Raw genomic sequence first — 14,027 nt, forward strand, 5'->3', positions numbered from 1 at the left:
CAAGGTGAAACTGAGGACGGATTCCAATCAAGAAGGGGAGGATGATGAGGACATAACTAGCTCGGATATAACCATGACTACCTTATGTATTAATCAAATAAAGGTACATATATTCTATATTAGATTTACTTGTTATATATTTGAATAAACGTTGCTACACAATGAGTTTCATGTGTTTTTGTTCGCAGAGGTGCTTGCTTGGGCGAAAGAAAAGAGACCGAGCGTAAGGAAAGCATAGATGATTGAAGAAGTTGATTGGGGACCAAACCAAGACCTTCTCCAAGTTTTCTTTCATCTCACCACGTCACTTTTGGTCCATAGAAGACAAGAGATAAAGATCTACACATTTGGATTCGGATTCGGGCCTCCTGACAGCATCATCTTCAAACGGACCTAGCCGCTGATCTAGAAGGAACTTTGGGGCCCATAAGTTCTTGTTGGAAAGCTTATGGAGTCTACTTTCAGATGGTTTTAGTCCCATGTTAAAATTCCTACCGATCTGCCGGGAATCTGCAAAACAAGCCAAGTTTCTCAACCAGTCCAAATCTGATTTGGGTTTTGGGCCTTGTAATTGTGTCGTGGGCTTAGCCCAAGGGGGTGTGCGCCCTAGGGCAAACCTAGGATGTCCCTAATCACATTTATTCAGTAGCCGTCATCGTTTAGAGTTGGGTTTTGCTTAGATTATTCTGTCAAGAACAGTTTCGCCACTAGATCGGTTTGTGGAACCCCAAATTCGAGTGCTTAATCATTCATATGCAATTTGGTTGCAATCTATCTTGTTCTTGCTTGTGTTCTTTGATTCGCATGCAGGGATTAGCCTTCTCGGCGAGGTCAACCGGGTTTCGGCACGGTTGATAACCAGAGGAGACATGGTGCTGCAATTGCGGGGCTCAGTAGCGTGTTCGTTCAGAAGCCGGATCGAGTTGTGTCGCGACTCCGCCCAAATCGACTGTTTATCAATACCTATCGGAAGATCGGGACCTACATCCCTCACCAGGGGATCAGGTGTATTACTATCGGAGGAAGGAGGAACACTTGAGTTAGGGGGGTTGCTTTGGTCAGCCATGGAACCCAACAAGAAAAGGAAGACTGCGAAGAGATTATTTGGACATAGAAAATGGACAGGGAACGAGTGGGAGAGGAACACAAGGCAGAAAGGGGTCACGGATCTGGAAAAAGGAGATTACATGGAAGAGAAGAGTGAAAAACGAAGGTGGAAGAAGCGTGCTGTGGAAGATTGAGAGCTTGCTACAGTAGAACACTGACTAGAGGCATCAAGCCGACCGCCTCGTGTCCGAAATCCGATCCTGATCGGGAAATAATTACTTACTTCCTTCGTTTCATATTATAAGACTTTCTAGTATTGCCCACATTCATATATTTGTTAATGAATTTAGATATATATGTGTATTTAGATTCATTAGCATCTATATGAATATGGGCAATGCTAGAAAGTCTTATAACCTGAAACGGAGGTAGTAGGTAAATAAGATCAGTAGCATGAATAGGATATCCTTGCCAATAATCCGTTGTACACCGTAAGTATCTAATGCTTTGTTTATAGGGTTTTAGTATTACTATTGATAATATGATTATTAAAAACTAACTTACATATTGTTCTTAATTAAGTGTGAAATTAAGGTAAGTTAGGTTCGGTGTTGTGTATGCTAGAAATGATTCATCAAAAAATGAAATTAGTGTGGTTCTCGATGAAAGTCGTGAATATTGATGACTTTTGGTTGCGTGTTTGCTACTCCTTTCATTTCAAATTACTTACAATAAATGCCACAGCACTATAATATTTTAAAACTATCACAAAACTATATATTTAAATTGGTAGTATATCACAAAACTAAAAATTTAACATCAAATTTAGCATAGAACTATGTATTTAAGGTGAAGTATCATAAAACTAATCTGCAACAAAGTTGTTACAAACTTCAGGTTTAGTGTAAATTTAATCACAAACCTTGGATGTTTATAACTCAAACATAACATTATCATTAGTACTAGGGATTTAAACCGTAATTTGCAGTAGCTTCATTATTAAATGTTTAGTTCTGCTATACTACACCTAAAATCTATTTTATAAATTTGATATTAAATCAGTAGTCTTATAATACACCATCTTAAATCTATAGTCTTGTGATAGTTTGATTAAATATCTATAGTTTTGTGTAATTTACTCAGAAGAGAAAATTAATGCATAACCATTATACAGAATAAGGAAAAAAAAATTAATGCATGACCCTTATAAACACCGTTGGACATTAAACAATGTGACACGTCTCCAGAAAAAAAAATAGAAATTTGCTGAAGACACCATAACCATTATTTTATTATTTTCAGATCAAATGGAGAGAGAAAAATGCCAAAAGGACGCAAATGCCTCTTGGGCCAAAGGCACATACTTCCTCCGTCTAAAAATTCGTTGTTATAGGATGAGTCACATTATATCCTAGATTGATCCTTTTTGGGATGGAGGGACTATATATATCTGGGTCTAGTACATTAGACCTGAACCACACTCTATCCCGACATAGGCGTGTGGCGTCGATGCAGCCTTTGAAGTCCGGTAGCATCGATGGCGGCAGGGATGAATTCATTGGAGAAGAAGAACCGGCATACAAAGAACCATCCATCTTCACTAAACCTCCCTCCATTGTCGCTCGTCACCGCTTCATCCTGAGTTAGCTACTTGCTAGTAGGATTTTTGAGAGAGAGGGTGAGTGAGTTGGGAGAGTGCAGATCGATGGCCACAGGGTGCTACTTGAATCCATCGTCTTCCATCGCCACTCTCGCTACTAGTCGTGGCCACTGTTGTGGACGTCATCTACCTCCAATTTGTAGGGTTCTGGAGGGGGTCCCGATGGAGGAAATGTAGCTTGGGTCTAGTTCAAACAAGACCTAGCTGTGTTACAAGAAGCTCGCCCGAGAGACAACTTGTATTTTCTAATTGATGTTAGTGTATTCAATAGTTTGTTAAGTGTCTTATAAGCACCCCACAAGTAATATCTTGTTTTGGGACTGTTAAATGGGGGAAATTATGCACCTGATTGCCTTTTGGTATTTCTATTTGAGGTTGAAGAGGACAGACATGAGTAAAGAAGGATAAGAATAAATATGGTGAGAAGTGGTGTGGTGTGGAGTCATGGGTGCATGACACTCCAGGGTTTAAATATTGACCCTATGAATATTACACATATATATGTGTTGACGGTCCTTATAGACCAATTTCTGCAGTCAATATATCTAAAATAAATAAAAGAGAACTAGCTATGCTTGCATGCATGCATATTTTGTTTAAGAATAATCTATTTCTACTTGTACTTGGAATATTATTTGATTTCAGAGATTGCTGCATAAATGAAAGAGAATCGACGGAAATTAACTGAACAATCAATCGTCATCCGTCGAGTGGCAGACTTTTAGAATGATTGGCTTACAAAACCATTTTAACACCTACGAATAAGCCCAACTACCCTTCTTTTGTAATACTTTAGCATTAATAAAATATTCTTCTTTATATAGCTTCGTTCTTTTACATAATTCATATTATTTGAGTACCGACTTTAGTTCGTACTTGTCTCAATATAATTGTGTAGCTAGCTTACCAGAGATATGCAAATGATTGCTCTATATCGATCGCGAGGGTGTAGAGTAGTATTTAATAATGTAAGTGTGGTGCTTAAATTATTAGATATTATTCTTTGGGGTTATATGCCATGGGTCAATAGAGGTGGGCCGCTGATGATGACAACTCAGTACGGGTATTTCTTCACGTTCGTATATAATTCTAAGACATTTTCCTGATATGGGTACTCCTCTGTATTCATTTCTGGTCAGATGGCCATGACGGATTGTCGTAAGGAACTCGGCAATCAGGTGTGGTCTCTCGAAACATCAGGAGGGCATAGTTAGAGGGTATTGGCTATATGATTGTATACTAGCAAGTGTAAACTATAGATATTTATATACTAGAAGTATAGGAATGATTATTTTCATATTCATTCTCCACTTAGCCTAGATTTTATTTTAGCGGAGTAGTCCTTAAATCTTTCTTCTATGTGTCAACCTTATCCTACCTAAAAATTAATTAACCCATGCATAGACTTTGATGAATACAAGTAATATATGAATTGTTAGCATAGTATTATCTTATCATATCTTCCATTAGGATTAAATAAATACAATACCTTAGATTACTACAATGGTATATTCGTACGCTTACAGATCATATCTGTGACCATAAATATACCAAGAATATTTCAGTGCCATTGCTGGAAATTATATTTCTAGTAATACCGTTAAGAAATATCTACAATATGTAAGCTTTAAATAGGATTATAGTGAGATCAGGAATATGTCGCTAGTGTCTTGTCTCTTTGAACGTGTGTTAGTGGATGCATTTGTGGATTTATGCGTGTGTACGTATGGTCCAGCGTGAATAAATCTTTGGGGCAATTGCTTATTTGACCCCGTTTTGGAACTACTTCCTCCGTTTCACAATGTAAGTCATTCTAGCATTTCCAACATTCATATTGATATTAATGAATATATATATATATATATATATATATATATATATATATATATATATATATATATATATATATATATATATATATATATATATATATATATATATATATATATATATATATATATGAACGTGGGAAATGCTAGAATGACTTACATTGTGAAACGGAGGGAGTACCAATTTAACCCTACTTTTTGGAGTTTGCTTATTTGACCCTCCTTTTAAAAAACGAAGCTCCTCTCTGACCCTATTCCTTTTAGGTGAGTTCATGGTGTTAAGTTAGAGGTAAATAGTCCATTTTGCCCTTGCTTATTTGACCCTATTATATCTTGCTTGTTTGACCCTACTATGTCATACCGTGTATATATTTGAATACTTTGACATATTTGTAATAATTTTTTCATAAGTTTCACATTGAAGACAAGTTTGACAGATTTGTCATAAATTTGGCAAATTTGAATCATTTTGTCAAATTTGATAGAATTTTGACAAAATAAATTAAACAAAATTTGACACAGTTATGACAGATTTGGTGCGCGCCTTCTCGGGCCCCATCGTCTCCATTGTCCCGCCGAAGGCGCGTGGTGGGAGCCACCTGACGCCCGAGCCGCCGTCGCCCAAGGTCTCCTGCATCGGCCAAATCAAGAAGGCCAACGCCAAGAAGGTCAAGGCGTGCTGCAAGAACGGTGCATGCCGCTGCCGCCCCGGCCGCCGGCCGACTCCACCGCTGCCACAGCGCGCAGCTGGCAGAAGAGCTCGCTCGTCAGGCGGATGCTCTTCCGCCGCAGCAGGTCGAGGAAGGCGTCGTCGTCGCCCCCTTCCTGCGCTTCCCGCCGCCGCCGCTCCCTTCCTCCATGAGCCGCCGCCGCCCCTTTCCTCCGCTTCCCGCCGCCGCCGCTCCTTCCCTTCATGGCCGGGCGCCGGCGTGGATCCCGCCGCCACCACTCCCTTCCTCTGCGAGCCGCCGCCGCCGCCCCCTTTCTCCGCTTCCCACCGCCACCGCTCCTTCTCTTCAAGGCTGGGTGCCGGCGCGGGTTTGCCGAGCGGGGGTCGGCTTTACGCCGCCGTCGCACCCGCAGACGCCTCGCCGCTTCCTCAGAGCGCCGCCATCGCCGCTGCACCACCTGCCGCCGCCGCCGCAAGCCCACAAGCACGAGAGATACAAAGAGCTGTGGATAGGGTTTGGATGGATAGGGTATACGAGGGTACTTTAGGCATTACGAATAATAATCACATTTTTTTTTAAAAAAAATCAAACCTTAACGGAGGAGTGGAGACAGGGTCAGACGTGAGCTTTATTTTTTAGGGGGGGGCGGGGGGTCAAATAAGCAAACTCCAAAAAGTAGGGTTAAATTGGTAGTTAGAGTCTAAAACGGGGTCAAATAAGGAATTGTCCCTAAATCTTTTGGTCGTGTATATTCAAAGGGGCTATTTTGAAGGCTAACTATCAATTTGACCCTACTTTTTTAGTTTGCTTATTTGACCATGCTTTTCAAAATCGAAGATGAAAGTAGACCATATTCCATTAAGACAAGTTAACATTGTTAACTAAGGGGCAAATAAGTCCCTTATGCCCTTCCTTATTCGACTCTATTATGTCAAAACGTGCATATATTCAGACCTTTAGACGTAGTTGTAACGAATTTGACATATCTTTCACATTTGACACAAGTTTGATAGATTTGGCTTCAATTTGATAAAGTTGAATCAGTTTGACATATTTTTGACAAAACAAAATAAACAAAATTTGACACAAAGTAGCCCCTCCTCGCTCCGTGCTGCCACCTTGCCGCCCCCCTCCTCTCTCTGCACCGACACCCGCGCCGCTATCTCCTCCCTCTAGGCGCCAGTGCTGCCACCGCTGCCGCCACCTCCGACCTAATGTGACCATGGATACTATGGATACAACCGTTGCTTATATCATGGATCAACAAGAAGACAACAAGATCAAGTCCTCCAAGTGCTGGAATTCGATTCGGCCACCTACTACATTGTTGACTTCAAACGGCCGCCAAATATGCATACGAGCTCCGTTTTGGGTCCACGAGTACTTGATGGAAAGCTCTCGGAGTTCTCTTTCCAAGGATCCAACCTCATTGTGAAATTCCATTTCATTTAGCCGCAATTGAAAAAACAATGTGATGTGTCACCTGTAATGGGTCTATGGGCTTGTAACTTTGTCTGGGATCCCGGCCCAAGTGGGGCCCACGTAGGGTGTGCCCCAACTTTCACGCGCCTACACTGGTGCCACCTCCCTTCATTCGAGGCATAACGTTAGGCGGAGGCTACGCCCCTCCTCCCTCCGTGCCGCCACCTGCGCTGGCACCACCGCCCTCCTCTCTTCGTGCCACCACCACCCCCTCCTCCCTCCGCGTTCGGCGCCGCCGTCCCCTCTCTACACGTGTTGGTGCTGCTGTTGCCACCGCCTCACCCTCCGTGCACCTACGCTGCCACCCCGCGAGTCGGCGCCACCGCAGCTGCCGCTTGCACCGAGAGAAACAAGAGAGAGAGAGATAAGGGTCATGTATTGAGGTCGGGAAATGTATAAGATTAAAGGGAGGTAATTTTGGTTTGTTAGAGAATAAATAATTTTTTTCTTTTGCGAAAATGAAACCCTAAATGGTTTAGTGCAAATAGGGTTCGATTTTGAGATGTAGGAGTTCAAATTGATAGCTAGCATTTGAAACAGGGTCAGATAAGCAATTGTTCCATATTTAAAAAAATACATACAGATAGATGAAACGAAACACAACTTCCATGACTGCATTAAGATATCGATAGGAACAATTTTTTTTGAAAGGAATATATTGATAAAAACATATCCAGTTTCTTTTTCCCAAATCTTAAGTCATAGACTTCCTAATCCTGGATAGTTTCAAACTCTAGGAAGCAGGATCAGGATACTTGTTCTACAATGCATCCGTTTAGTGCAACAAACAGCTCTACGGTGGCAAATCAAATGCAAGTGACAAGAATAGGATTTTAAAAGAAGAATAGAAAACACGTAGAATATTCATAGGCATGCGAATGCAAAACAAATAAAAAACACAGGAATAGTCATTCAAATATACCGTAGGAAAACCAGAAAACCATAGGAATCAAATGAAAGATAGAATTGAAGAAAATTTTTCCTAAGATATTAATAATTGCTAACTTTCCTCTAAAATCTCTACATGATTATCCATTCTAATAGAATTTTAAAAGGGAAATAACAGAATTCAATCAAATTCCTATAGAATTAAAATCCTTTAAATTTACTATATTTTTTCTACAAATCAAATGCGCCCTTAAATTGGTATTCTTGATGCATAAAATTTCAGAATCTCCATTACCCAACAAGATTTTAAACTTATTTGCTGGTCTTCCACCAGAAGACTCTAACGAAAGATCTGCTGGTCTCATCACCCACCGGCTCAGAAGAATGCACAAGATCGGTAAAGTCGGATGACCTGTGCGGATCATGCCCCCATCAACGGACATCAATCTTAGATTGTGTTTAGATTTAGGGGTGTAAAAGTTTTCATGTGTCACATGGAATATATACGAACACCCATTTGAAGTATTAAATAATCCGTCAGTAAACCACGAGATAAATTTATTAAACATAATTAATCCGTCATTAACAAATATTTATTGTAGCACCACATTGTCAAATTATAGAACAATTAGGCTTAAAAGATTCGTCTCGCAAATTAGTCGCAATCTGTGCAATAAGTTATTTTGTTAGCCTATATTTATATAGGTGTTCAAACGTTCGATGTGACATGATTAAAATTTTGGGGTGGGATCTTAACACCCCCTTAGTGGACAAACAGAATATATCTATTCTAAATGCAGTTCCGCAAACCCGACCAAAATTCACAAGAATGTATATTAGACTTTCTCCTGAGAAATTTTACCTTCAGAACAATTGATGATAACCTTCAAAGGCACCGATTCACACCTATTTGGCACGCTATATTAAACACAGATCCTAGTTGTGGCATGGCAGGCCAGTCCTATTTGTGGTCAACACGGATCCTCGGCCGAATTTGTGTGACAGCAATCAAGTCAATCCCACCGCAACCACATTACATTTTCTTCGGAGCTAAAGTTCCTATGCAATCAATTTATGTTTGGAGCTAAAGTTCCTAACAATCATATTTACCCTTTTGAGAGGGTTCCTAAGCAATTACTAAATCTTCACAAGTCACAACATGTGTTGTGAAGACTGAAGACATACATTCCTGCGTTGGAAGTCACAACATGTGTGTAGCAGCCTAGCAGGAGAACAGGTGATCAGATGCCAATGCATTTAACCAGATGCTGTTTACTGCAGCCGCCAGCCAAACATAATGCTCAGCAAAGGCAACCAACTATCCCTCTTTCATCTTGTCTTCTACTTCATCAGAAGATTCAACTTTTGGAGCAGCCTGTGCCTCGCCCATTTGGACATCTGAAGCTGAAGCTGAAGCTGAATCATTCAGGGTTTTGACCGGTGCTGCTGGCAAGGTAGCAGCAGGCTTGCCTGTTGGCTCTTCTTGGTCTTGGTTAGAAACCATGGTTACCTCATCAGTGTTCACATCCATCATTTTGTGCTGCTTTGGGGGTTTCTGCTCCGCTGAGCTCTTATCATTGTGCGACACCAAATCAACCACAGCCTCTTTAGCCATACCTGCTGCTCTAGCAGCATGCAGAATCTGAAGCCTGTAGTCAGTTTCTGGTCGGCGACATACCTTCCTCAGTGGAACAATTTCCTGTCATTTTAAATGGAATTTTAATGATTGTAAACGAATCAGAGTAAAACACAATAAGGTTTTAGTTTTATTCAACAAAGTGAAATAACTAGCAAAAGCCCGGTAAAATACATTATTTTAGGTAGTTCGGCAATAAAAAATAAGAAAGGCGCAAGACAGCAGGATGCATGGGCTAATATCATATGAACTTGGAAAATCTATGCATGCATACTTAAATTTTCAGAGATGATGAATATAAATTTGCATGGTGTCCTTAAAATTCCACATCTAGAGCATAAATAAAAATTGCTTAAACTTCTACAGGAACCTATAGGATGATGCTACAACATATGGTACTCACGGGTATAACGTGCACAAGCTAATATCATATGCATAAGGTCGTTAAACTTGCACAGTAAAGCGTTGATGGAATTGCGTATGCAAGTTCAGGAACTTAAACAACGACGCTTTACTTATGAAGTATATCATTAAAGCCATAATGTAAGAGAATAAATTAGATTCTTAGAGCATGCATTACTACAATAGTCACACAACATTCAACGGGTGAATGCAGTGAGTAAAATACCTCAGAGTGATCATGATCGTAGCGAACAAGAAATCTACAGCGACACCCTCGTACATCATGTCTACGCCTTTGAGCATCAAGGACACAAGCATCGAAATACAGAGCCTGCTCTTTGCCTTCCTGGTCAATTTAGGACAGATGTATTTGTTCATGTTAGACAACAATTTGAGTAAATGTGATACCTAATCATAATTATAAATAGCATTTCATCAAGATAATCATCGAAGAACATATATTTATGTTTAGATTTCTTTATTTAAAAAGCAGGAACCTAAATGTGTGTTCAATTACTGGTTTACAGTTTTACACCCCTTGGTGTTTTGTGCATCAAGTATCAAATATGCATGACTTTTTTTGGCCATGTTTTAAGGAAAATCTGTGATACATTTTTTTAGAACAGAACAAACAGAAATCAATCTTCTAACTTAAAATTAAAATTTTGAATTCAACTACACATCAATTCTGAATCTGTGACATGTAGATACAGTACATAGGTCAAGAAAAGATGTCTAAGATGGCAAGACCTGAAAGCAAAGTATGAGGTCTCCAGGAAGAACAGCAACACATTCAGTTGATTCACACGGAAGAGAACGTTGCCGCACACATTTACGGACATTTATCCATTCATCTTCCTCGGCTCCAAATCCAGAAAAGCGAACTCGTACTTCCTAAAATATTAAGAATTGCTCATGTGAGACAAATTATTTATACCACATGTTGTAACTAGGAATAAATGTCATTGTGTATACACAGTTTTATAAAAATACCGGCACAACAACGCAGGCATGTCATATTGGCATATGTTGGAAAAAAATTATTCAACTGTAGTGCCAATTTTAGATATAAGCCAGATTTTTTTAAAAAATACAGAATGTTCTGAAAGTCATACTAGAACACCAATAATGCAGTAGAAACTTGTTTTTAAAAAATAATTAAAGAAAAAGGATTGAGTATGCAACCGCATTAAGATAAATGATATAAATCGAATCAGCTACAGGTTCAAAGCTAGCAAAGTGCTTTCAATAAAGAAAGCCAGACATGCATTTAGCAACATAAATTATATCTAATAAAAAAACTATGATCCTTACTGGATCACCAGATTCGAACAACCGATGAGACAGGAAGGCAGCAACATCATACCTGCACATAAAAGCTTAGTTATACACAAAAAAAAATGTAAAAACACAGAGATTACAATTTTTCAAGAACATAGTGTAGAAAGTATCTGAACTCGTTGATTCATTTGCATTTGTAGTTAATGATCAGGCACAATATTCGTTGAGCACAAATATACATTTGTTTAGGATGGCTACCACTACCATAGAAGTGAACTTATATGAATGACAGACCATAAGAATGCTGATATACTTAATCAGATGTTAAAAGAGATCTTGCGTAACCAGTTCCCCTCTACATTGGGTTGAATGAATTTAGTTGGATCTTCAATTCAAATCCAAATTGAATTCGAATTGTCATCTCAATTATTTTCATTGTGATTGGTTGCCAAAGGCATCTCAAATAGAAATGACCTCTCAATAAATATCCAGTTTAAGGTTGGATGCAATACGCAAATGAATTGGCACATTGGAAGCAAACAAACAAACCAGGAGGCCTGATGTTCCTTCTTGGGTAGTTGCCGAAGTGGTGGCTGGAGCATCACTGGTGTGCTGACCAGAGCAATCAATGGCCACAGCGGCTACTAGGGAAGTAGACAGCTTAACAGCAGATTTTGTCAGGGACGCTGACAACCAGAGTTGAGAAAGATGAAGGATGACTGCTAGAGTTAAGGAAGAAGGAAATGGCCACTGGAGTGGTGAAAGAAGGGATGGCAGCTGTAGGTCTAGAAAATAGACCGTGAAACAGTGATAGTGGCACAAGAAATTGGTGAATGGTCACCAGTGAAAGATCCAGTGAAAGCTCCAATCATAGTGCTCTGAATTGGTGGAGGACCAATTTAGTTGTCCACCGATTCAGTCGGAAATGGCCTACAACTCCAAATCAGAAGAGCAACCAACGACGGAATTGAGAGATCCAATTCTAATTCCCCTTTTCTAGCCTCAGTTCTGGCATCCAAATGGGGTCTTGTATTCAACTTTGTAGATATGAACACAAACATAAAAAAAAAACACAGATCAATAAAGAAAACTGAAACCTAATTTAACAGTATCTGACAATTCTATAGCAAGCAATTCTCTTCATAATAAAGTCAGCAAAACTGAGATACAAACCTATATAACAAACAAGTATGCTGCTTAGAAGTTAGAATGGTGATTAAGAAGCAATCGTTAAACTTAAACTCAGTATAGAGCATATTATAAAGAATACAGAACAAAGAAAACCATCCAAAACAGTGAAATACTAAATTGCAAGATATGACCTGTGAATCACTCAGTCACAGATGGATCATTCGGCCATCAGTCAAACCACATGCTCTATTTTATAATAAGAAAGCTATCAATTTGTGATCTGTGCAGGCAAGGTTAATAGAACTTATATTTCTCACTTACAATGTTAACCAATAACACAGGTGCATCTGGAGGTTTACTGTTGTCCATGCTATTTTTGAATTTTACTGAATAAATGGGCTGTGTCATAGTTAACCCCACCAGGCTGTAGGAAAACTGGTCAGTTCAGCTATGATTTGCAGGCCAATATGGGAAACAATCCAATTAGACGGGCTGATCAAGCCAGAACTTTAGGTTCAGTTTATTCCAGTCAGACCACTAGTTTGGTCCAAGTCTGATAACTATGTGTCAAACAGCAAGCAAAACGCCATGAACCTACTCGTACATGGAAATCAAAAGACAAAAGACATAGAAGTAACATGGATACCATGCGCCATCTCTAGCCGACTTTGCTTCAAATTCAACCTGGCCGCTCTCCAAAGAACCCTTCCCTGATTTTGAACACCAAAGATCAACAATCAGAGGATAAAAAGGAATGATAAACAATGATCATGATGCATAGATGGAAGGTTACTAACATAGAACCAATACACGGATCTGACATATGGCCGAAGTATCTCATTACTTATAGGGTTAATTGGATCCATGACATTATAAATTTGCCTGTTTTGAAAAATACCATTACTATTCGTCTAGTCGGAACGGTGCCATTATAAAATTGTTGAAACCGGAGATATACCACTACCTACTCCTAATAGCAAGAGTAACATGAGCAAATGACCTGAGGGCGAGCCGGAGTGCGCAGAGGCAGAGGGCATAGCCCTGAAGGGAGGCGACTTGTGCTCGTCGGACCCCGTGGGCAGCATCTTGGTCTGCATCAGCGTCGGGGGGCCCCTGGAGCTCCTGGAGCGGTGCGAGTACCTCCGGTTCTGGAACCAGTTCCACACCTGCGAGTGCGGCCGGATCGAGATGAGGCGGCGAATTCCCCGCCAGGGAGGGGGAAGAGGAAGGAGGAGGGGGGAGGAAAACCCTAATGGTAACCTGCTTGGGCTGGACGGCGACCTTGCCGGAGCGGGCGGGGGAGGAGGTGAACTTGTCGGCGAGGGCCTGGATGACGGAGCGGTGCGGGATGGCGTTGTTGAGCTGCTGCAGGCGGGCCTCCATCTCGGCCACCTCCGCCTGGGTGAACCGGAACGCCGGGCCCCCCGTGCTCGGCGGCCGCCCCATCCCGACCACGCCGGCGTCTGCGGCTGCGAGGGGAGGGGATTAGTTGGATGGATCCATGATTCCATGGGGGAATCGGAGAGGAAGCGAGCGAGCGAGAGGAGAGATAGACGTTACCAGTGATGCAGCGATGAGCGATTCCTCGTTCAGGCAGGCAGGCAGGCAGGCAGCCGCTGAGAGAGGGGATCGGTGGTGGTGTGGTGTGGTGTGGTGTGGTGGCTGCCCCCCTATTACTCGTGCCGAATTCGGCTCTTTTTTCTTTTTTCTTTTCTTTTTTAATCGTTGGATGTGTCACGTGGGTGGCCTATACATTGGCTTCAGGTCCATCAATTGTTGTAACGCGTATCTATGCATCTGTTCTTAAAAAGGTTAATTTGATTCATACCATTATAAATGTGTCTATTCATATAAATATCGTTATAATTCGTTTATTCATAACCATGTCTCTCGAATTTTATAAAATTAGAATCATAACAGCACTGTCACTTTTTCCATCTTCTTCCTCATCTACACGTGGGAAGCACCTGTCAGATTCATCTTCTTCCTCCATCTTCCCC

At 40.8% G+C, this 14,027-nt stretch overlaps 1 protein-coding gene across 1 annotated transcript; it reads right to left on the bottom strand.

The window, feature by feature from the left end:
- Positions 1–8,397: 8,397 nt before the first annotated feature.
- Positions 8,398–13,674, bottom strand: LOC4341065 (protein SAWADEE HOMEODOMAIN HOMOLOG 2). The gene is made up of 8 exons (XM_015788735.3): positions 13,588–13,674; positions 13,288–13,496; positions 13,028–13,193; positions 12,674–12,737; positions 10,930–10,981; positions 10,366–10,509; positions 9,842–9,961; positions 8,398–9,276 (listed from the first exon to the last, which is right to left on the bottom strand). Exons 2-8 carry the CDS (start codon positions 13,471–13,473, stop codon positions 8,896–8,898), a joined length of 1,113 nt encoding a protein of 370 aa, XP_015644221.1. The 5' UTR covers positions 13,474–13,496; positions 13,588–13,674; the 3' UTR covers positions 8,398–8,895.
- Positions 13,675–14,027: the final 353 nt, after the last annotated feature.

Source organism: Oryza sativa, chromosome 6 (genome assembly GCF_034140825.1).
Source record: "Oryza sativa Japonica Group chromosome 6, ASM3414082v1".
In the NCBI taxonomy this organism is placed as follows: domain Eukaryota; kingdom Viridiplantae; phylum Streptophyta; class Magnoliopsida; order Poales; family Poaceae; genus Oryza; species Oryza sativa.